This window comes from Diplotaxodon limnothrissa, linkage group LG18 (genome assembly GCF_057381915.1).
Source record: "Diplotaxodon limnothrissa isolate DT_005_m linkage group LG18, D_limnothrissa_male_GT1.1, whole genome shotgun sequence".
Classification (NCBI taxonomy): Eukaryota; Metazoa; Chordata; class Actinopteri; order Cichliformes; family Cichlidae; genus Diplotaxodon; species Diplotaxodon limnothrissa.
This window is the reverse complement of record NC_140613.1, coordinates 42303457-42328422: the sequence shown is the minus strand read 5'-3', so window position 1 is coordinate 42328422 and position 24966 is coordinate 42303457. Positions and strand designations below refer to the sequence as shown.

The 24966-nt window shown below is 43.0% G+C and overlaps 1 protein-coding gene across 4 annotated transcripts in view; it reads left to right on the top strand.

Annotated features, from left to right (window-relative positions):
* The window catches only part of LOC146614210 (junctophilin-1-like), a 68952-nt gene that overhangs the window by 23876 nt on the left and 20110 nt on the right, over positions 1-24966 (top strand). For all 4 annotated transcript variants that reach the window (XM_085378745.1, XM_085378746.1, XM_085378744.1 and 1 more), the window contains exons 2-4: positions 4340-5099; positions 9907-10025; positions 19168-19410. In XM_085378745.1, coding sequence (XP_085234871.1) covers positions 4340-5099; positions 9907-10025; positions 19168-19410 — 1122 coding nt within the window. The remainder of the gene's footprint in view (positions 1-4339; positions 5100-9906; positions 10026-19167; positions 19411-24966) is intronic.

The window sequence follows — 24966 nt, the reverse complement described above, 5'->3', positions numbered from 1 at the left end:
AATGCATTCACAATCATCTTCTGCAAGAGAGGGCCACCAGGCGAAGCGCTGAAGGAAGGTAATGGTGCGGTGGACCCCCGGGTGACAGGTGAGCCCAATGTAGCACTCGTGACCTAACAGAGGTCACGAGTTCTACAAAGAGTAAACCTGGAGGGCCCGTTCAGGGGCCCGGTTCTGTTCAATGACCCTCCCTAATGGCAAATTTGATCTCCCAGGTCAGGGTCCCAATAACACACGTGGGAGGGAGAATGGGGGAGTCCTGAGCTGTATCTTCTGAGGCAGTGAATTGGCGTGAGAGAGTGCCGGGTTTGACGTTATGAGAGCCAGGTCTGTAGGTGATCGAGAGCTGGAATCTGGTGAAAAACAGGGCCCACCTGGCTGGCCTGGCATTTGGCCGTTTAGCTGACCGAATATACTCCAAATTCTTGTGGTCCATCCACACCACGAATGGCTGGGCAGCGTTCTCCAGCCAGTGACGCCACTCCTCCAGGGCGAGCTTGATGGCTAGCAGTTCTCGGTCTCCCACGTCATAATTTCCTTCTGCGGGAGAGAGACGGCGAGAGAAGTAAGCACAAGAGTGAAGCTTACCACTTTGTTGCTGGGAGAGCACGGCCCCCACTCAGGCGTCCGAAGCGTCCGAAGCGTCCACCTCCACGACAAACTGTAGACTCAGATCTGGTTGGAAAAGGATGGGCGCCGAGGCGAAACGTAGCTTCAGATGAGAGAAGGCTCATCCCAGCAGACAGGAACCTTGGGTGAGTTGAGACGAGTTAGTGGCAAAGCAAGCTTACTGTAGTCACGAATGAAACGAAGGTAAAAGTTAGCAAAATCCAGAAAGCTTTGGAGTTGCTTGCGGTTAGAAGGGGTTGGCCAGTTAATGGCGGCTTTAACCTTAGCTGGGTCGGCTCTGAGGTTAACTTGCTCAATGATGTAGCCCAGAAAGGAAACTGTAGTTACGTGGAACTCACACTTCTCTTCCTTAACAAAGAGATGGTTCACAAGGAGATGTTGTAAGACCTGTCTGACATGGCGTTCGTGTTCGGTGACGGAGCGTGAGAAGATGAGGATATCATCCAGGTAAAAAAGACAAAGAGGTTGATGAAGTCCCGGAGCACGTCGTTTACCAGAGCCTGAAAAACAGCTGGAGCATTGGTGAGACCAAACGGCATGACAAGATATTAAAATGGCCAAGATGGGTGTTAAAGGCCGTTTTCCACTCATCCCCCTCCCTTTTCCTGACCAGGATATTTGCATTTTGCAGGTCTTAGTGAAGATTGTGGCCCCCTGGAGAAGCTCGAAAGCGGAATTCAACAGCGGGAGAGGATATTTGTTTTTAACCGTAATGTTGTTGAGGCCTCGATAATCAATGCAGGGCCATAGACCCTTGTCTTTCTTGGTCACAAAAAAGAAGCCAGTGGCTACTGGGGAAGATGAGGGGCGAATTAAACCTGCAGCAAGTGACTCGTTAATGTACTTTTCCATGCTTTCACATTCAGGCTGTGAGAGGCTGTATAAACAGCTGGTAGGGAGCGGTGCGCCCGGGAGAAGGTCAATCCCGCAATCGTACGGCTGGTAAGGAGGCAGCGAGCACGCTCTATCTTTGCAAAAAAACCCAGTTTGAGGTCACTCCTCCCCCCACCCCAGGTTACTCTCCTTTCTCCAATCAAGGACTGGGTTATGTTGACGCAGCCAGGGGTAGCCTAAGACTAGCGGTGTGAGGGGGGCTTTGAAAACTGCAAGGTTTCAGAATGATTTCCAGAAAGGGTTAAAGAAATGGGCTCTGTAATGTGGGTGATGTCTGGGAGACGCTGACCACTAAGGGCTGTAACTTGAAGAGAGTGTGGTAGTGTTTCAGTGCTTAGTTTTAGCTTATGCGCCAGCGAAGCGTCAATAAAGTTCTGTTTGCCCCAGAGTCAATCGGAGCCCTAAGAGAATGAGTCGCATGAGTTGCACAGTTCATTTTGCTGCAATCATGAGACGTGGAGGAGACCGTGAACAGGAGACCTCATCCACCCATACTCTCCTCTCTACTGGCGGGCGGTCTTTTGGCCAAGCCGGACAAGCGTTGGCGATATGGCCTTTGCAACCACAGTAAAAACACTCACCGGCCCTCCACCGTCAATGTCGCTCCTCAGGCATTAGTCTGGAGCGCCCCAATTGCATGGGTTGTTCACCCTCTTCCATACTGTCCGACACCTGATTGCCTCCGCCACTGGTCGCGCCTCCGCCCAGCGCCATTTCCGTGTGTCCCAGATGCCTCTGGGTAATATAGTTTCCGGTTCCCCGGCTCACTCTTAAATGCTCGTCTACCTTCATACACAGTGTAATCACATCAGAGAGAGTCAAAGGTAAGTCCCTCATTACCAGTTCATTTTTCAATTCATCACAAACATTATTCAGTGAGGTACTTATCAATGCCGACTGCCCCCACCCGGTCTCTTCAGCCAAAGTCCAAAACTTGACTGAGTATTCCGCTATACTCCGTCTCCCCTGCTTTAAGTTCAACAATCAAAGAGCAGCCACCTCAGCTCCGGTGCCTCTTTCAAAACCACTTTTAAATTTAACGAGAAAGTCCTGCTAAGTGATCTCAGGGTCAGTTCTTAGCATGGCTTGTGCCCAGTTCAATACCTGCCTGTAACAACTGAACAATATAGGCAATTTTGGCCCCATCAGTCTCATAGGTCTGTGATCTGGGTCAAAAATCCTGCACACTTATGAAACTCACCCGAGTAAGATTCCATAGCAGGTAAAGATTGCTCCGGGGGTTCTGGGTGAGCCGGTGCGGAAGAGGTAGATAGTACGGGCGCCAGAGTTTCGGAAGCCGGTAACTGTGGAGAGACATGCAGAGGAGGCGTGGATGGGCGTTGAGCGAGGGCTTGGGTGAGCGTAGCCAGTTGCTAGTTAGTGTGCTGTAGCATTTGTTTGTGGCGTTCCAGAATTGCTTCCGGGGTGAGGACAGGCTGCAGGGTGGGGGTTGAGTCTGCTGAGTCCATGGTTGGCTGGATCATTACTGTTACGGTTTGTCGTGAGAACTCACATGCAAAACTCAGCGATAGGAAGCTTCACAAGCAATTTATTTACACAGTTCACTGAATGTATATACAAATGTGCAGAAATAGTGCTACGTACAAAAGTGGGGGGACGGGGCTCCAGGGAAATCCAGGGAAACAGACTCTCGCTCCTCTTCCATTAATCCACACACATGATCAGGCTCTCTTTCTCCAACTATCACCACACAGGAAACAGGGAAAAGGTCAAGGGAGTCTGTACACAGGGAAATGTTTGTTAGTTCAATGCTCAGAAACACAAAGGGGAAACTTAGCTGGCAACTTGACGACACTAACGTGAGTTAAACACAACGATCCAGCGAAGAACAGCAGTCATCGCCTGGCTTAAATACTGGTTGTCAATGTCATGTCAATGGCTGTGAACAAAGAGAAACTTGTAAATAACTCATGAAAGAATAAAGTTACGTTGAAACCAAGCACACCATTGTTTTTCTTGTGACATTACCAATAAGTTTGATGTGTCACATGGCCCTCTTCCTATTGAAAAAAACAAAAGTTGTATCCAAGATGGCCGACTTGTAAATGGCCACCATGGTCACCGCCCATCTTGAGGAGTTTGCCCCTTCACATATACTAATGTGCCACAAACAGGACTTTAATATCACCAACCATTCCCATGTTATTACGGTGTATCCATATAAATGGCCCACCCTTTACTTAAACATGGAGTCTGCCTCACAGTGTTTTACACTTCACACGTGTCCTGGATATGTCATGCTTAAGCACATCTGTTGAACACTTTTGGATATAGTTATAATCACTGATACATTTACACAATTATATGATAACGACTTTGTAGATGGGCAGCCTGTTTATGGCAGTTGAAGTTTGTACAGTCTCCTGACACATTGCTAACATTTCTGTTGGCTAGGAATGTCACCTAAGTTGTTAATAAAATAAAATTATATTTTTACTCTACCTCTGCAGTGACTTTGTTTTTGTTTGTTTTTTTTTAGCTTAGTATCCTACGCTGTCATAAAGTAATGTGGTGTGGTACGATATTTGTCTTGCTATAATGATGCATGGCCAAAAGGTTGATTAAAATGACTTTCATTCGACTATAGAAAGTAGTTGGTTCATTGATTCATTGTTGGAGCTCTAGTTGCATCCTTCTTTGCATTCTTGATCTTTTTTATTTACTTTGGTAGCCTCTATCACTCACTTTGTATTCTACATTATTCTGTATATGCTTTTTATTCTGTCTCTGCTTATTTTTTATGCTTTACTCACAGTCTGTCTTCTCTCTGTGTGTCTCTCTGCTACTGCTGTAGGCACGTATCAGGGTCAGTGGAGTGGTGGCATGCGTCACGGCTATGGAGTACGTCAAAGTGTTCCTTATGGCATGGCTTCTGTCATCCGCTCACCTCTACGAACTTCGCTGTCTTCACTCCGCAGTGAGCAGAGTAATGGTACAGTACTGCGTGACAGCCTATCCGATAGCCCTGCTGGCACACGTGGTGGTTTTGTGCTCAACTTCCAATCAGATGGAGAGGGTTCAGAGAAGAGAAAGGGTCTTTTTCGCCGTGGCTCCTTTTTTGGTAGCCTTCAGCGACTACGCAAATCTGATTCACGCTCATCAATTTCTAGTAAGCGCAGTTCAGCACACAGTGACACTACTATGAGCCGCATCAGTTCAAGTGACGCCAACTCTACCATTAGCTTTGGAGATGGAGACCCTGGCGATGACTACCTGCCTCTTGAGGACAGTGTGGATGCTACCACCACCGAGTCGTATGTGGGCGAGTGGAAAAATGACAAACGCAGTGGCTTTGGTATCTCTGAGCGGTCTAATGGCATGAAATATGAAGGCGAGTGGTTGAATAATAAACGCCATGGCTATGGCTGCACCATCTTTCCTAATGGGACGAAGGAAGAAGGGAAGTACAAGAACAATATGCTGATCCGGGGTATCAGGAAGCAGCTGTTCCCACTAAAGAATACCAAGACCAAACAAAAAGTGGATCGTGCCATTGAAGGAGCAGTGAGAGCAGCAGCCATCGCCAGAACCAAAGTTGAGATTGCCATCTCCAGGTAAAATATCCTGAGAACCATAAGGAAGTTACAACTACTTTTACCACCTTTTTCTTTACTACATTGGAAGTATATTGGGTAATATATACTGTACAAAATTTTATCCATATTTTATCTATACTATTGTCAGAGCATATACTGATCATTATTAAATAGTATTAGTAATACTCTTAATACTACTCTGCATATTTTGGCTTGACACAAAGACATTTTATTGCTCATTTTGACACACTGGCTTACAAATGTAATTGAAACTTCATAGTAAGCATATGGTACTTAGTATTCTGTGGAATGAAAAAATATTTGCTGCTTGTTAGTTTGGGATTGTCTTTCATATGTGTCACATGTTTCAGATGATCAAATATATTTTAAAACTGGACAAAGATAACCCAGTATGTAAATGCTCATTTAGTTTATTAAAAGAAAAAAAAAGCTATCCAACCCTACCTGCTCTATGTGAAAAAGTAACCGTTAAATCCCCAAAACCTTTGGAAAAATATTGTGTCTAAACTTTTTTAAAGGGTTGAGTCTGGTTACATCTGGTGTAAAACTAACACACCATTTCAAGCCTGTTTTTCAACAGTTTTAACTGCACATCCCCCATCTCAAATATCATCAGCACCCCTAGATGCCCTCCTCCCACTGCCTCACTGATCTGACCTCCTGTGACACCTGCATATTCACCTGTACTCCTAACCAACCCCGAAGTCCCCACCAGTCAAGCCAACACCAGCATCACTTCCACCTCAATCTCCTCTGCCGGCATGCATCTCAGCCCCAGAAACCCATTTTAGATGCCATACCTAGAATCTACTGGAGCCACTCACTCAATTTTGGGCACAGTGACCCGAGTATTCTGATTACTACAGGGACAACAGTTGCCTTCAGCTTCCACGTATTTTCTATCTCCTCTCTCAGCCCTTGTTATTTCTCAGGTATCTTGTTCCTATTTCCTGATGTTGCTATTGCTACATCTTATCACTACAGCCTTCCTCCTCTGCTTGGACCCAACTACTATGTCTGGCTGGTTAGCCTTGGCACTTCCAGGCCATACTCTGCAACGGTGTTCCTGCATACTATGCCATCCACTTCATTATAGCTTTCCATGTATGATCTGCCAACTAGTATTTATGATCTTTGCTGTTCTTGTTCCTTTTCTCTCTTGGGTTTCTGCTGCCTGAGGTATCACCAAGCACATGATCATTCCTGGCCATCTTTCTGATGTACTGATGGATTGTTGTTGTTGTTCTTACATCCTGGATAGTAATTCTACACTCACTATTCGTTGGCCTGGATTTGGTATGAAACCTTCGATACGTGGTAAAGGCTTTTCTTTTTTTAATGTCAGTGGTTTCTATCTCCTCCCTTGGCTAGCTTATTATTCCAGCAGGGTATCTGGCAGGGCATAGGTGTTGATTACCTAGAGCTTGTTCTTCCCATTCAGCAGACTCCTCAGGATTTGCCTTGCTCTTTGGCGAAGGCAGCTTCTCTAGTGGCCTCCTCATTGTTCAGTTCACCTCTTGTATTCCCATGTAATTCTAGCTATCCTCAATATCTGGAATATTGCATTCTGATAGTGCAGTCTGCTCAGTTCTGACTACTTTCCATCTTTTTGTTGTTCAGGCTTACGTAGAACAGCAGTGGGGACAAGGTAGGGCTGGGCGATATGGCCTAAAATCCATATCACGGTATAATTTGAAGCAAGTGCGGTAACGATATATATCGCGATATATTCTTTTCTTCTGTATCACGTATTTTACACACTATAAGGCGCACTTAAAATCCTTTAATTTTCTCAAAAATCGTTAGTGCGCCTTATGTGTGAATTCTGGTTGTACTTACTGACCTCGAACCAATTTTATGTGGTACATGGCGCGCAGAAATCTGTCAAAAATGTTTCAGTACAACTTTGGTAAGCTATGAAGCCACACCGCTTGATGGATTGCCGGAGCATTACGGCTGCCGTATTCAGGAGCCCCGCGGAGTGATCTGGGTCCAAAACTCCGTCTGCTTCAGGTCCCAAAGTCAAACGAACACTGCGGCATCACTAAGAGTTACAAACTGTCTAAATTATTTCCAGTGTTGCCAACTTGGCGACTTTGTCACTATATTTAGCGAGTTTTCAGACCCCCTTAGAGACTTTTTTTCTAAAAAGCGACTAGCGACAAATCTGGTGACTTTTTCTGGTATTATTGGAGACTTATTTATGACGACTTTTTGACGTGAAAATGCATATTGCTCTTACTCTCAACAAGCAGCGGTGCTGCCGTGGGCACCTCACCCGTGCCAAAGCACTCACAGGCGGATGATAGTCCTCCCCCATCTGCTATCAGGGCACAGAGATGTTGACCCCTATGCGTCCAAACTGCAAATGAATCGCGCATGAGCGAAGCCGCTGCTCTCGCACTGACTGTAACGCAGTCAGTTCTTCTTTTACTGTTATGCTGTTTTGTGGATCACAAGGTTTAAAACTACTTATAAACACACACACACACACACACACACACACACACACACACACACACACACACACACACACACACACACACACAGCAACTCCACCAGAGTGCCAATTTCGGGTCACTTTTGCAGGTGTTCTGGGAATCCATCCTACCTCAAAAAAACATCCTACCCAATGTTTCTGCGCAGACGCGGCGCATGTGCACAACACCAAAGCCGAATTAACTTCTTTTTCTCTCACCCATCTGGAATACTTCTTAAGGTTATGGTTATGGCGCGCTTTTAAGCGCTTTGGGTGCCTTGAAAAAAGCTATATAAATCCAATCCATTATGGTTAGGGTTATGGTTAGGTTTAGTCACAAGTCACCGTCAAATTATAATACGGGTAGGACGATTTGTCAGAGTAGGATGGTTTCTCAGAACACCGGTCCAAGCCCGGATAAAGGAGCAGGGTTGGAATTGTGACATTAAAAAACAATAATTGCTAAAAGAAATTTAATTTATAGTTCTAAATAAATTCTAACTGCATTTAGGACATTTTTTACTCACTTTTTGCCTCTTCCACGATGTTATTTCTCTGTAGGTTACAGAGAGGTTACAATTACATTGGCAGAGGCTTCCATGTGGTGTTAGGCAGTTTATTGGACGTTAGTTAGATGGGACCAGTCCCTTCGAAGGGTCCTTGGTAATCAAGACTGTCCAGCCTTCAGTTAGCTGTTCCAGTTGCATTCATTAGCAGCTGGTTCATTTGTTCTGCCAGGTGCTCACTGAATACAGTTAGGCTCTTAGGCAGTAGGTGTGAATGATGTGCGGGCCTGGTGCTGGCGAACTCATGCTTGAGACTCTTTCTTGGATGTGATGGTCACATCACATGACATGCAGTTTAGAGTGGTTGCTATGGGGTGCTCTTAGATCCACTAAACACTGAGTATTGTTGTTGTGTTGCATCCATCTCCCATATGCTATTCCAGTGTTGCTTCATCTCCAGCCTTGGTGGGACTGCTCTCATATTGTTTTCCTGCCTTATATTAATGCATCTTTGATGGTTTAGTAGAGAACATCTGGTTTATTCTCATGGTTTCTACTTCTGGTATACCTCTTAAGGCGGTTAGCCAAGACTGTGTATATTTGTTTGGTTGTTTCAAAGGCCTCAGAATTAGCAGCTTGTTGTACTTCTTCTACACTCCATTCTTCCTCATACCTTTCTGCAGTTTAAATATTTTGCTAACTTCCTGCAGTTTTCCCTTGATCTCAGCCTCTTTCTGCATGGCAGGTATTGCTACTTGTGGCTGGTCAACTTATAGCCAAGCATCTCAAGGATCACTGTTGCTGTGGTATAGATCAGCTGGTTGGTTTTAGTAATGATCACAGCAGGGATTTTATGTAATGTTGGATTCAAATGTTGCATCGCTTTGACCTTCAGATACTAACCCCAAGTTGCTCTCCGATACATCCATCAGCGTATGCATGTGTGTGAATGCTTAGATAGAATGCACTTAAAGTGTAGAAGAAAGTGCTTGTGTGCATGGCTGTGAATGGGTGAATGTGATCTAAAGTGCTGTGAGTGCTCCAGGAGAGTAGAAGTGCGCTATATAAGAATCAGTCCATTCACCATTTTAAGTCTGGATGAGCTGAATAGTGTTCATAAAAATTGATGCATATTTCTAATCCAATGTGATACCCATGTAACCCTCTACATAATTTTAATGTTTCTTTTTCTATACTGTTCCATTTTAATCACCCTTTGGTTTTTACCTCTTTAGCCAGTTTGGCAGAAATACTTTGTTAGATTGACAGAGAAACCACATTCCTCAGTACAGCACCAAGAAAGCTCTTAGGGGTTTATACCCCATCCCTAAGACATCTGGGAAGCTCTTGGGGGCGGTAAACAAACATATGTGTTAGTTTCCTCATTATTTCATCATTAAGGAGATAAAAGAAGTGAAGTTTATTCCTTTAGAAAAATATCAAATCAAATCAAATAAATTCAGCAACACTAAAAGCCCTGAAAGACCCCTCAAGGCAACGAAAGTAGATATTTACAAAATCCTTTCCTTGATTAAGAGAAAAACTCTTCAGTTACTAGCCAAGTCAAAAACACACAAAGACGAAGGCTTATCGTTGTCAAAGTCTACAATTAAGAGAAATGTCCAGCCAACATCAAAGGAGAGAAAAAAACCTAAAAGCTGTGTGCGTCACATTTCTTCACAGCTGCCTTGCATATCAATGCTTTTTAGAAGCCCCAGATGGCAGCCCCATGGAAACTATTGAAACACTTCCAAATAAACCAGACAGAGCACACTATGCTGAGTATGTTAGTTACTAATGAGTATATGGATTCTTGCAGGACGTCCCATGCCCGGGTCAAAGCAGAGTGTGCAGATCAGGCTTCACAATCAGCCTGCCAGGATTCTGATATTGCCCGAGCTGTGGCCAGGGAGCTCTCCCCATCTTTCCATCAGCCAGGTACTGTAACACCTGCACATGTTGTAGAGCTGCTGCTTGTAAACATGCGATGTTGAACTTCTGTTGTTAGGTTTAATTTGTGACCTTCTGTATGATTGAAATGCCTAAAAGGTTATGAAAGGTTTTAGAACAACTGTTTGAAGGTTGGGTTTGAAACCCTTTGAGGTTGTCTTGGTCCTCCCCTATTTTCTTCAAATTTTGCTACCAAGGAGCCAGATCATATTGCAATGTTTTTTTTAAAATGGTCTTTAGCAATAGTTCTCCATGCCTTCTGAAGGTTCTTACAAAGGTTTGGATATCGGCTGCTTTTTCCACAAATTTTCAGTCCGGTCTTTGTACCTGATCATTTTCAGTGGAATGTTTTTTGTTAACATTAACCTGTGAACTTCAGACAAAAAAAGGCGTGAAACAGTGTTGTATCTGCACACATTTTAAATTGTATCTTCAGGCACAAAAAAAACTATTTTGATTGTATGATAAATGCCAAATATAACACAGTTTGACAGGCATAAGAGTATTTTTACATCGAAAAGTGATTTCCAAAGAGCTTTTAGTTGAAACCTTGGCATATCTTGGCATGGTGTGTTCTTTAAAAAATTAAGAACCGGGGTGGCAGGAAGTAGAGCAGATCATCTACTGACTGAAAGGTTGGTGGTTCAATCCCTGGCTCTCCCTAGTCTGCATGCCAAATATCCTTGGGCAAGATATTAACTCCAAGTTGCTCTCTGGTACATAGTAGTTAGTAGGTAGTTAGTAAGCACTTCAAAGTATAGAAGATAGTGCTTGGCTGAATGTGGCATGTTGTGTAGAGCGCTTTGAGTACTCTGGGAGAGTAGGAACTGCTATATAAGAATCAGTCCATTTACCATTTTTAAATGATCTTTAGGGCTGGACCTGGTGACCCTGAACACAGCCTTAGTTATGCTACAATAGGTCTAGGCTGCTGGGGGTTTGCATGATGCACTTCTTCTTCACTCACCTCTTTTTTTTATACAGTGTGTTTATACAACAATGATTCAATCATTGGTTTTAATTAATCGTTAGTTATTGTTAATCTCTTTCCGTCTTCCTCCACTCACCCAACCCCTCGTGCCAGATTACCACCCCTCCCTGACCTTAGTGCGGCAGGAGGTTTCTTCCTCTTAAAAGGTTTTTTTTTTTCTTCCTACTGTCGCCAAGTGCTTACTTAGGGAGTGCAGAATTATTAGGCAAGTTGTATTTTTGAGGAATAATGTTATTATTGAACAACAACCATGTTCTCAATGAACCCAAAAAACTCATTAATATCAAAGCTGAATGTTTTTGGAAGTAGTTTTTAGTTTGTTTTTAGTTTTAGCTATTTTAGGGGGATATCTGTGTGTGCAGGTGACTATTACTGTGCATAATTATTAGGCAACTTAACAAAAAACAAATATATACCCATTTCAATGATTTATTTTTACCAGTGACACCAATATAACATCTCCACATTCACAAATATACATTTCTGACATTCAAAAACAAAACAAAAACAAATCAGCGACCAATATAGCCACCTTTCTTTGCAAGGACACTCAAAAGCCTGCCATCCATGGATTCTGTCAGTGTTTTGATCTGTTCACCATCAACATTGCGTGCAGCAGCAACCACAGCCTCCCAGACACTGTTCAGAGAGGTGTACTGTTTTCCCTCCTTGTAAATCTCACATTTGATGATGGACCACAGGTTCTCAATGGGGTTCAGATCAGGTGAACAAGGAGGCCATGTCATTAGTTTTTCTTCTTTTATACCCTTTCTTGCCAGCCACGCTGTGGAGTACTTGGACGCGTGTGATGGAGCATTGTCCTGCATGAAAATCATGTTTTTCTTGAAGGATGCAGACTTCTTCCTGTACCACTGCTTGAAGAAGGTGTCTTCCAGAAACTGGCAGTAGGACTGGGAGTTGAGCTTGACTCCATCCTTAACCCGAAAAGGCCCCACAAGCTCATCTTTGATGATACCAGCCCAAACCAGTACCCCACCTCCACCTTGCTGGCGTCTGAGTCGGACTGGAGCTCTCTGCCCTTTACCAATCCAGCCACGGGCCCATCCATCTGGCCCATCAAGACTCACTCTCATTTCATCAGTCCATAAAACCTTAGAAAAACCAGTCTTGAGATATTTCTTGGCCCAGTCTTGACGTTTCAGCTTGTGTGTCTTGTTCAGTGGTGGTCGTCTTTCAGCCTTTCTTACCTTGGCCATGTCTCTGAGTATTGCACACCTTGTGCTTTTGGGCACTCCAGTGATGTTGCAGCTCTGAAATATGGCCAAACTGGTGGCAAGTGGCATCTTGGCAGCTGCACGCTTGACTTTTCTCAGTTCATGGGCAGTTATTTTGCGCCTTGGTTTTTCCACACGCTTCTTGCGACCCTGTTGACTATTTTGAATGAAACGCTTGATTGTTCGATGATCACGCTTCAGAAGCTTTGCAATTTTGAGACCGCTGCATCCCTCTGCAAGATATCTCACTATTTTTGACTTTTCTGAGCCTGTCAAGTCCTTCTTTTGACCCATTTTGCCAAAGGAAAGGACGTTGCCTAATAATTATGCACACCTGATATAGGGTGTTGATGTCATTAGACCACACCCCTTCTCATTACAGAGATGCACATCACCTAATATGCTTAATTGGTAGTAGGCTTTCGAGTCTATACAGCTTGGAGTAAGACAACATGCATGAAGAGGATGATGTGGACAAAATACTCATTTGCCTAATAATTCTGCACTCCCTGTAATATCAGATATTTATATTGAACTGAATAAAGACAAAAACACAGCTTTTTTGATATTTGCATAGAAAGTAAAATCAGATTATGACAGAAAATGTAGATAGATACAAAGATACAGTTTAGTGAGAAGTAAAAAACTTAATGTGTGAAAACTATAAATAATTCTGCACTCCCTGTAAGGCATAGGTGTCAAACTCTGGCCCGCGGGCCAAATTTGGCCCGCAGCCTAATTACATTTGGCCCGCGAAGCCATGCCAAATGACTATTAGAGCTGGCCTACTGGTATTATACAGCTAATATATATATTGTTTAGTATTAAGCTTTGCTTGTTCTATATTCAGTTTTTCAGCAAAACGTGCTTGAGTCCATAAGAAAAGATTAATTCTTATATCTAGAGGAAGATTTTTTTTTCAGTAAATATTAATGTAAATATTAACGTTAGCCCGCGACTTTGTTCCAGTTTTGAATTTTGGCCCACTGTGTATTTGAGTTTGACACTGTGTATTTGAGTTCATCTGATTGTTGATCTTTTCTCTGTATTATTGTAGGGTACCTTACAAAATAAAGTGCCTTGAAGAGACTTAAATGGAAGTGTACAGAGTGCTTTCGGTTCAGCACCCACGTCACTCAGCTCTCTAGCTGACTGCACTAAAAAAGGAAAAACGCTCATTGGAGAAACTATCATCACCTGCTGGTTAATGTTTTAATTACACAGGTGGGTTGCACCTGAGACATTTGTTGGTTTTGAAGTCTCTTCATGTTCAGTGCATTGTCAAGAATTGTCGAGACTTTGATAGAGGGACAGACATCAGTCTTTTGGGCAACGGGTGACATGGACTGCTGTGGTACAGGAGAGTAGTGGATAGGCCAGGCACTACCTGTGGGTGACCCCACAGGAACTAGATAGATCCAGTGTGGTCACTGTGGGTGCTGTTGTTGACCAGGACACCAAGTGGTGGTGATAGTACCAATTATCTTGTTGCTGGCCTTGCATAGACTGGAATCTCCTTTTCTCTGCCTCTGCTGCGCTTTCAAAATCTATCAAATGCTTCATTTTCCTGTTTTAGACATTTCTGCTCAGCTTCATATAGTTCCTCCAGCTTCCTTCTCTGTTATGTATGACTGTGACAGATTCAAAGTTGTATTAGCTTTGGCCTCGTGTTTGCTCACATGAGCCTCAGGAATGGCCAGCCTTTCACAGCTTCGTCCACTCTCACCATCGTAGTCTGGATTGTTTTGACTTTACCGGGGATGTGTGCTGAAATGCAACAACAGGGCCACTTTTTTTCTCCATAACTCGGTGTCCTGATGGAAGTTTCTCATCTGAATATTCAAACAGTTATATGCTACGTACTGTATACATGGCATGCACTAAGTTGTCCACTGTCAGAGGCCATAAGAAGATCATTTGTAACCTTCACTAAAGCTGTTTCTGTGCTGTGATGAGCTCTGAAACCTGACTGAAACTCTTCAAATAAGCCATTCCTCTGCAGATGATCTGTTAGCTGTTTGACAACTACTCTTTCAAGGATGTTTGATATGAAAGGAAGGTTGGAGATTGGCCTATAATTAGCTAAGACTGCTGGGTCTAGAGATGCTTTTTGAGTAAAGGTTTAACTACAGCCAGCTTGAAGGCCTGTGGTACATAGCCGATCATTAGAGATAGGTTGATCATATTTAACCTCCTAAGACCCAAACTCTTCCACGGCATGCATTTTTAATTTCTATTTGGTATTTGGGCTGATTGGGTCCTGATGAATGTAAAAACAAAGATTTGCCAGATTTTTTTTTTTACCTAATTTTTGTTTCTGAGAAAAATGAGAGCCACATATGAGGATATTCATTTAAAATTTCGATAGAACAGTAGCAGTATAATGTCCTCGGTGGAGTGGATATCAGGCCCTTGTAGAGCAAAATTGAGTATTTTGGTCTAAATAACCCAAAATGTGATGTCCACATATGTGGACGCAGGTCCTAGGAGGTTAAGATCGAAGAATTAATTAATGGCAGGACTTCTTTGAGCAGTTTTGTAGGAATGGGGTCTAAAAGACACGTTGATGGTTTGGAGGAAGTAATTATTGAAGCTAACTCAGAAAGATCAATTGGAGAAAAAGAGTCTAACTTAACATCAATGGTACTAAGAGTAGCTGTAGATAATATTACATCTGTGGGATGATTATTGGTAATTTTTTCTCTAATGATAAAAATGTTATTTGTGAAGAAGTTCATGAAGTCATTACTGGTTAACGTTAAAGGGATGGTTGGCTCAACAGAGCTCTGACTGTTTGTCAGCCTGGCTACAGAGCTGAAGAGAAACCTGGGGTTGTTCTTATTTTCTTCAATCAGTGATGAATAGTAAGATGTTCTGGCTTTGCGGAGGGCTTTCTTATAAAGCAGCAAACTATTTCTCCAGGCTAAATGATGATCCTCTAAATTTGTGACACGCCATTTCCTCTCCAGCTTACGAGTCATCTGCTTTAGGGTACGTGTTTGAGAATTATTCCACGGAGTCAAATACTTCTGATTAGAGACCTTAGTTTTCACTGGAGCTACAGTATCCAGAGTCGTACAATATAATTATTTTATCTGAGCTCAGAACTAAATCAGATAAAAAGTCTGAGAAATCAGACAAACTCTGTGTAAGGCCCAGGTGGACGATAGATGATAACAAGTAAGACTGGTTTCTGAGTTTTAAATCTGGGGTGGACGAGGCTAAGCATCAGGCTTTCAAATGAATTAAAAGTCTGTCTGGGTCTTTGGTTGATTAATAGGCTGGTGTGAAAGCGTTGTGCAGCGTTCGATACTGTCGACCATAATATCCTATTAGAGCGATTAGAACATGCTGTAGGTATTACAGGTACTGCACTGCAGTGGTTTGTATCATATCTATCTAATAGACTCCAGTTTGTGCATGTAAATGGAGAGTCCTCTTCACACACTGAGGTTAATTATGGAGTTCCACAGGGTTCAGTGCTAGGACCAATTCTGTTTACATTATACATGCTTCCCTTAGGCAGCATCATTAGAAGACATAGCATACATTTACACTGCTATGCTGATGACACCCAGCTCTATCTGTCCATGAAGCCAGATAACACACACCAATGAGTTAAACTGCAGGAATGTCTTAAAGACATAAAGACCTGGATGGCCGCTAACTTTCTGCTTCTTCATTCAGATCAAACTGAGGTTATTGTACTCGGCCCTGAAAAGCCTAGAAATATGGTATCTAAGCAGATTCTTACTCTGGATGGCATTACCTTGGCCTCCAGTAACGCGGTGAGGAACCTTGGAGTCATTTTTGACCAGGACATGTCCTTCAACGCACATATTAAACAAATATGTAAGACTGCGTTCTTCCATTTGCGCAACATCTCTAAAATTAGAAATATCCTGTCTCAGAGTGACGCTGAAAAACTAGTTCATGCATTTATTACTTCCAGGCTGGACGACTGTAATTCATTATTATCAGGAAGTCCTAAAAACTCCCTGAAAAGCCTTCAGCTAATCCAAAATGCTGCAGCAAGAGTCCTGACAGGGACTAGAAAGAGAGAGCAGATTTCTCCTGTTTTGGCTTCCTGTTAAATCCAGAATTGAATTCAAAATCCTGCTCCTCACATACAAGGTCTTAAATAATCAGGCCCCATCTTATCTTAATGACCTTGTAGTACCATATCACCCTATTAGAGCACTTCGCTCTCGCTCTGCAGGCCTACTTGTTGTTCCTAGAATATTTAAAAGTAGAATGGGAGGCAGAGCCTTCAGTTTTCAGGCCCCTCTTCTGTGGAACCAGCTTCAGTTTGGATTCAGGAGACAGACACTATCTCTACTTTCAAGATTAGGCTTAAAACTTTCCTTTTTGCTAAAGCATATAGTTAGGGCTGGACCAGGTGACCCTGAATCCTCCCTTAGTTATGCTGCAATAGACGTAGGCTGCCGGGGATTCCCATGATGCATTTAGTTTTTCCTTTCCAGTCACCTTTCTCACTCACTATGTGTTAACAGACCTCTCTGCATTGAATCATATCTGTTATTAACCTCTGTCTCTCTTCCACAGCATGTCTTTATCCTGTCTTCCTTCTCTCACCCCAACCGGTCGCAGCAGATGGCCCCGCCCCTCCCTGAGCCTGGTTCTGCTGGAGGTTTCTTCCTGTTAAAAGGGAGTTTTTCCTTCCCACTGTCGCCAAAGTGCTTGCTCATAGGGGGTCATATGATTGTTGGGTTTTTCTCTGTATCTATGAAGCGCCTTGAGGCGACTTTTGTTGTGATTTGGCGCTATATAAATAAAACTGAATTTAATTGAAAAATTGCTGCCACACCGCCCCCTCGGCATGTGCTTCGAGGTTTCTGGTAGTTAGAATGACTCGGGGGTGTTGATTCATTTAAACTAACATAATCATCCTGCTGCAACCAGGTTTCTGTAAGGCAGAGTAAATCGATTTGTTGATCAATTATTAAGTCATGTACTAACAGAGACTTGGAGGAGAGAGACCTAATATTTAATAATCCACATTTCACTGTTTTACTCTTTGGTTCAGATGTGGATGCTGTATTGTTCTTTCTTTGTAATTGTTTATGTTTAAGTTGTTTGTTGCTGGTTTTTAGTTTGTTTTTTGTCTGTTTGGAAGCTGACACAGTCTCTATGGAGATGGGTTTTTGGGGAAGTAGCAGGAGGAGAGAAGCTGCAGAGAGGCGTGTAAGACTGCAACTCTGCTTCCTGGTCCCAACTCTGGATAGTCATATTTTGGGGGGTTTAATAAATTTGTCCATATTTCTAGAAATGAGAGCTGCTCCATCCAAAGTGGGATGGATGCCGTCTCTCCTAACAAGACCAGGTTTCCTCCAGAAGGTTTGCCAATTATCTATGAAGCCCACATGCTCCACCAACCTGGCTGTCTGAAAGTGGTAGATGCTGGTCCAGATAAATTGAATCTCTAATAATTTGCACATTTCTTTCAGTGTGAAAGACATGAGCGATGTGCACTAGTCAGTCAGTCAGTATCGCTTTCAAGAGATACTCACCCACTCTGACTCCAACCCTGGGTTAGATCAGAGTTTGGGGGACCAGGTTCTGGATGCAGCCCAAGTCCACCATATAGCCTTGTGTATACCCCCTTGGTAACTTACCGGTGTGCTGTACGTCCCTCTCAGATGGATAGAGGGTGTTGGAGGGCCTGCAACATGGAACACCTGTCTGACCTCCATCCATAGACATTCCCAGCAGATGTGTCCTTATCACGTGCACCTCCAACACTCCTGCCCCAAGCTCGTGTGGGTCCTGGTGCAGTGCCTGGGAAGGCAGAACAGGGAGATGTGATTGCAGCACAGAAGGGAAACCAGCATCTCGGAGCTGAGACTGGCCTCATCCCACTCGTTAGGCGGCCGCGTCTCTCAGTCTCCTCTAGCCATGCTGCTTGTGGATCTCTGCCAGCATGACTACCACCTCCAGGCTCGCTGGTCGAGGGCAGTGGACCCATTGCGCTGTCTTCCCAGGGAACCCCTCCACGAATTGTTCAAGGTCCACCAGCTCAAACTGCCACGCTTCCCCCTCTGATCCCCCGGGCTGCAGCCACCACATCAGAGAACCGCTGGGCCCATGAACTGCTGAGTGAAGGGCCAATACTCTGCCGACATTGCACTTTTCCAGAATTGCCAGCGGTCCAGCATGGCCCGGCAGATGTTGGGAAAGCACCGCGATGCCGGCAGCAAGCTCAGGGCCACCATCTAAGCCTCCCTCCATAGCAGCAGCAACCACTCGTCCATAGGCCACTGACACCCCTCTGCTGTGGCCAGGAGTGTCTTCAGTTTCCCCTTACGCACCACCATGTACTGTTTGTGCACGGCTGTGAGCTCTGCCGCCATCTGACCCAGCAGCTGGGCCAGCTGTACAGGCTATGGATCTGACATGCGTCCTGCGTTTTCGGGACAACTGTGATAGACAGACCCAGTAAACAGCGTTTTCAGGTAAGTGACCATTTATTTAAAGACTTCTTTGAGTTTTGTTGTGGCAGCTTTGCAGCTGACATGTCTCAGCTTGGCAACAACAACCCTCTGCCAGGTCCCTGCGTCAGTAAAAAGGAAGAGCCTGATTAGCAGACTGGCCCCAGCTGCACTGCCAGCCTCTCTGGCACTGTGCTCTGAGCCCACTGTGCCACCCCTCTTCTGCAGCGGAGCTACAGACCACACCTCCACCACAGTGGTGTTGATACATGGTGTCCAAATTTGTAACTGTTCCAACTGTAATTATTTTTTGTTTTTTTGGGGGGTTTTTTAAGGCAGCTGTGTCCGATCTGACTTTGATCTGTCTTTCAAACTAAGTGTAGAGAACAAAAAGTCTTTGTGTGTGTGTGTGTGTGTGTGTGTGTGTGTGTGTGTGTGTTTGTGTTTGTTTCTAGGACCCGACTACACACTGCAGAAGTACAGTGACTCGCAAGATGTAACTGAGAAGCCCAGAGAGGAGACAAAAGAGAAATCTCTTTCGGGGAGCCCACATTTCTACAGGAAAGGCACAACACCAACCCAGTCTCCATCTGCAAGCCCAGGTCCCAGCCCTAGTCCTTCACCTACTGCTGCTAAAAAGGCTTTTTACAGCAGTAAAACTCTTGCCTCTGATGCAGCAGCGGAGGCTTTGACAGCAGGTAAGCAACTTTATTGCATGTTTGTCTATCAGATATTAGCTGTAATAGTAATACAGCTAATTTCTACATATTTACTGCAACAGGAGGTTTCCCAACAGTCTGGAGGAAGTTCTCCTGAAAGCTGTTATTTTTTCTTTGACTCTGTAGTTCATCTCATCCTGAACCATCTGTGTTTGGTGGGTTTAGGTTGGATTAGGTTATAGAGACCCATGGTTTGCCAATTAGGAAGCTGGAGGGTCTTTTTGCTTATTGTCTTGCTGAAAATTAACAGCATCCCGCAGATACTGTGAAGCTGAACTGAGATGTGAAAGAGAGTTAATCCCATACAGCTTATGACAAAATTTGATCCGAAGTGATTGATGGCCCTAATCACGACCTTTTGACCTCCCGCCCCTCCCCCCCGGAAGCGTGTAATGAGCGTGACGAATCGCATCCGGAGAAGGGGGGTGGGAAACCCCCCGCGTGACGAATCGCATCCTGAGAAAGGGGGGTGAACCCCGGAAGCGCGCCATCTGTTGCTAACCGTGTCGAATTGCATCCTGAGAAGGGGGGGGGGGGAAACCTCCGGAAGCGCGTCATCTGTTGTTGGGAAAAAAAGTTTTTAGAGGGAGGGGGAAACCTCCGGAAGCGCGCCATCTGTTGGAGGGGAATAAAAAAGCAGAGAGGTGGAGTCCGTCACAATTTCTAAGGCACAGACACAAGATGGATTTCCTTCTGCAGCCCCGCAGCGTTCCTGTGTCCGATGAGATCTGCTCTCCCAAAGAAGAAGGCTTTGAATATGACATATTCAAATACAGCATATTTACTATGGAAGGCCTCGATCCGGACCTTATGACCCTACCGGAAATACTCCGGAAGTGTCTAGTCATTTTCAGACCTGTTGCGTCATGTTCCCTAAGCACAGCGGTGATGCAGCAGATGATTCTGTGATGTATAGAGAGACAGAGCGGATGTAATTTTACTTTCTTAAGCTGCACCGGCGTTTGTAATGGAAATAAAGAGTGACTTCCTGTAGAGATTTCAATAGTATTTTATTTTCCTATAATACAGACGCTGTTAAAAAACCTTTAAGATACACCATAGCTTGTGATGAAAAGAAGAACTTTCTATCCGCTTGTAACCTACAGGCTGCCTATGTGTAAAAAACGAATAACTATCCCTTAGTGAATACTACTTTTCCTTTTGAGAGACTGAAAAACAAACCAGCGACAGGCGATCTTGTTTCACTCACTCACACACACACACACACACACACACACACACACACACACACACACACCCCGCGGGCCAAGGAGGAGTTTTTTTCTTCAATACTTTAACAATAAGTTTTCTCAATAGATAGAAAAATGATGACGCTGAGGAGTCAACATCCGATATTATCATTGCTTGTAACCCGGTAAATAATTTCGTACATCTCCCCATAAAACAAGTCTTAGCGGGGAAAAAAGCTCATATTCGAATAAGTTTATTAAAGCACCCCCCTCTGTGGGAAAGAGTCAACCATGAGGCGAGTTTTGTCAACAGCAATTGTCCATTTGGTAAAACAAATATCCGTCTCAAAGTCGTATTTTACCGTTGCAGAATGCGGAAAACAGACGGCGTTCGCAAGAAGGCACACACACACACACACACACACACACACACACACACCCCGCGGGCCAAGGAGGAGTTTTTTTCTTCAATACTTTAACAATAAGTTTTCTCAATAGATAGAAAATGATGACGCTGAGGAGTCAACATCCGATATTATCATTGCTTGTAACCCGGTAAATAATTTCGTACATCTCCCCATAAAACAAGTCTTAGTGGAAAAAAGCTCATATTCGAATAAGTTTATTCCCCTCTGTGGGAAAGAGTTTTTTTCTCAGAGTCAACCATGAGGCGAGTTTTGTCAACAGCAAGAACAACTGTTGCCCATAAAGTAAAACAAATATCCGCCTCTAAGTCGTATTTTACCGTTGCAGAATGTGGAAAACAGACAGCCCTCACAGGAGGCACCATAGTTAAAATATTTAAATTTCAACTAAATTTGTAGTAATGATCGGATTTCCTCACTTATCTACACCACACTCCTTGTCCTTGATTTCTTATCGTTCCTCTGTCCCTTAATAGAAACCACATATATAGAAACTATCCTCCCTTTCAGTTGTCTTTTGCACTTCCATATCGCAAAGCAGTTACTGTAGGTTATTTTCTGCTTATGCATTAATGTAATTAATTAACTTATTTATCCTTAAGTAAGGTAATGACTTGAGTTCTAATGCTTTTTGTCTCTTGAGTTAGCTGTCAATGTGGGATTTTTTTTCCCCCTTTTGTCCAGTTAAAGCTGCCTTTCATTCTTCAACACAGCTTAAACTCTAATAGGTAAGCTTTCTTGTCATTTCTTAGTTCTGCAGGCTTCTTGAAAGACATCCGAGACTCTTCTTTGGATGCTGGCTGCCTTTTGTTTTGTTTTCTGTCAAGATGATCCCACACTGCTTCGATTATCTTGAGGTTCGAACCCTGGAGAGATCAATCCATGACTGATGCGTTGTTTCATCCAGGCATACTTTGACTACATTGGCAGTATGTTTGCGATCATTGTCGCACTGAAAAATGAAGTTGAAGCCAATCAGACACTACGTGGTATTACATGGTCGATCAAAATCTGGTGGAACTTTTCTACATTCATAATTTGATTAATTTGGATAAGAGCTCCAACAACACTGGCTGAAATCCAGCCTCAAAGCACGGTAGAGTATCCACGCTGTGTTAAAGACGGCTATAGACATTCACTGTTGTATCTCTCTTCGGACCTCTTCCATGCATATTTCAAATTTGGATTCATTACTCCATAAGACATATTACAGCTGATTTCTTTTTCCAGTCAATTTCTTGTGTAATTTGGCACACCTCAGCCTTATTTTTCTCTGTTCTCCTTCCTTAAGAATGGCTTATTAACAGCCACCCTTCCAACTCAGATAACTTTTGATGAGGTTTCATGAAATGTTTACAGCACTTGAGTTACTCGCCACGGCCATCCTAAATGCTAAAAACACTAAACTTTAATTCTAAATTACGTAATTAACGTTAACCAGAAAAAACAAGCCAAAGTCGAAATGTTGCTGAGCTGACCTGTGGTATGCTATGTCTTCTAAAGCACGTATAATGTAAACAGAACTGGTCTTTGCACAGAAGCCTGTGGAGCTTCATAATTAACCTCAGTGTGTGAAGAGGACTCTCCATTTAATAATAGCTGTAATAAAATGTTCTGGCCGACGGTGTTAAACGCTGCACTTGGGTCTAGCAGGGAAGATTTCAACTTTTCAATATGAATGAAGGCTGAAAACTGATTAGATTAATGTCTGATGATCTTTTCCATGCTTCTTCAAGTTTGTAACACCAAACATATTAAAGGATGATGTAAGGCTCACAGGAAGAGTTTAATTAGACACACATTTACTATTTTTCTTTATACTCTTTCTTTCTTGACATGTTTAATATGATTACTATCAGAGGAGAAAATGAACCTTGTGTAGTCTAAAAACTTTTTTATTTAATCAAACTGTAATGTTGTTGAACTCTGACGGACGTGTCTTTTAATCTTGTCAACAAATCCTTAATCATCTAAATCTGCCATTTATCATCTTGTAAAATGTTCCCTCTGCTTCTGTTGCACATCTCCCCCCGGACACTCTCTGCTTCACCAGCCCTGTGCAGGTGGTCCAACCCCTGCCTGCCTCCTTAAACTGGGGTGTTTAAATCTCTTTACCTCTGTTGTGAACTTCACACAAAGTTTGTGGTAACAAAATCAAACTGACGAGGATCTCGTTTGAAAAACACACACACTCACGAGACAAAATAAAAACAGACTGCTCAAAGCAAAAGCAGAGCCCTCACAGCTGGTAGTACAAACACAGTGACAACATGCGTATCAGATACCCTCAGTGCCAAAAGCATAAATATGAAAAAAATGTGATCACCAAGAATATCCTAAAAATGGCATTGAGGTGCGTGTTACAGTAAAGAAAAAAAAAAAAGTAGCCAAATTTTCATCGGAAAATGTTGAATTTTAGTAAAAACAATGCTCTGTAGTTTGATACTGTCGTTACAGACAAAGCAGATGTTTAAAGCCTTTGGACGCACATTTGAAACGCACTCATTCTCCTTATCAGCTGGAAACATTAAAGCCGTAAAATGACTTTTTCAAACGGATAAAAACTATTGAACAGCAGCAATGTTGAGCCTGTTCCAAAATTTGAATGTACATGTGTTGAAGGTGCGGGTCTTGTTGAATTATTAAACATACTTTCTTTAATTTTTCGAGCCACAAAAACAACAACTTTTAATTTTCTTCTGCTTGAGTCTCGGCCTCGGGTAGCTCTACTTATCATTGCTCAATCAGTTGTCTGTTTGTGCTACTTTTTTTCAAGGAGCAGTGGATTATTGGTAAGAGTGACTTTATGTGTTTAGTTACTTAGTGGAAGTACTGTGGATAGTTTTACCTTACATACATAGATCTACCAGTACAGCTTCTGAGGTATCTGTTTACAAAATGTTATAATCTATTCAAAGGTTCTTTGCAATTTTACATTGATAAACATTATCCTTAACACATTTGGCCCACATAAAGTACTATGGCCATCACACGGTCATTTAGAATTGTTTAAATAACTCGTGTCTTAAGTCCTTCCATCAAACAGAAAATAAAAAAAGTCGCATGGTTCACTTTTACATCACAAAATGTTAGAAATATAAGCCGTTCATAACAACCTGAAAGGTTGGGAGTTTAAAATGCAAACCGATGGAAGCAGAAGTAGAAGACTATAATGTCTCAGAGCACACGGTGTCTATTAATGTGTAGACATGTATAAATAAGAGCTTAATAAAGATGCTTAATTTCTTAAGAAATAAACAGGTGGAGTGATCTTTATCAAAAGTGGATGTTGCATCTGTGGCTAAACCACTGTACCCAAAAAAACTTTAAAAATCTACTGTGTGTGAGGCTGTGTAAGTAAAGCTTGCCCTTCACACCTGCGTGTAATAAACCATTTGTTTGGGGTTGTGGATTTGGCACCTCAGCATTGTGAAAGTGGGGAAACATGTTTCTGGCTGTGCATAAGATTCCTCCTTACAACTTAGAATCTCAGTTCTAAATGAAATTCAGATGTTTTTTTAAGTATGGCTAATGTATTATTTGACTTCTAAGGCACACACACACACACACACACACACACACACACACACACACACACACACACAAGAACAACACAGAGAAGAAGAAGAGGGGGTCGTTTTACTACACATCATAAAAACGCAATCATTCATCTTCCAACTGTATCTTTCTGTTCTGTCTTTAGAATCGTAGGTTGTTTACTGAGCCGTACTTTGGGAGTCATACTATTGTGATACTGAGGAGAAAAGGGTAAGGTTTGATAGACTAAACCCTTACACACACACACATAACTTGAAAAACCTAAAGAGTGTGTGAGACTGCTAGCTGTGTTGTTCAGCATTAAACTCATCTACAAATGTGTTAGTAAAGAGCGACTTGTACTTCTGTCCCATTAAGCAACG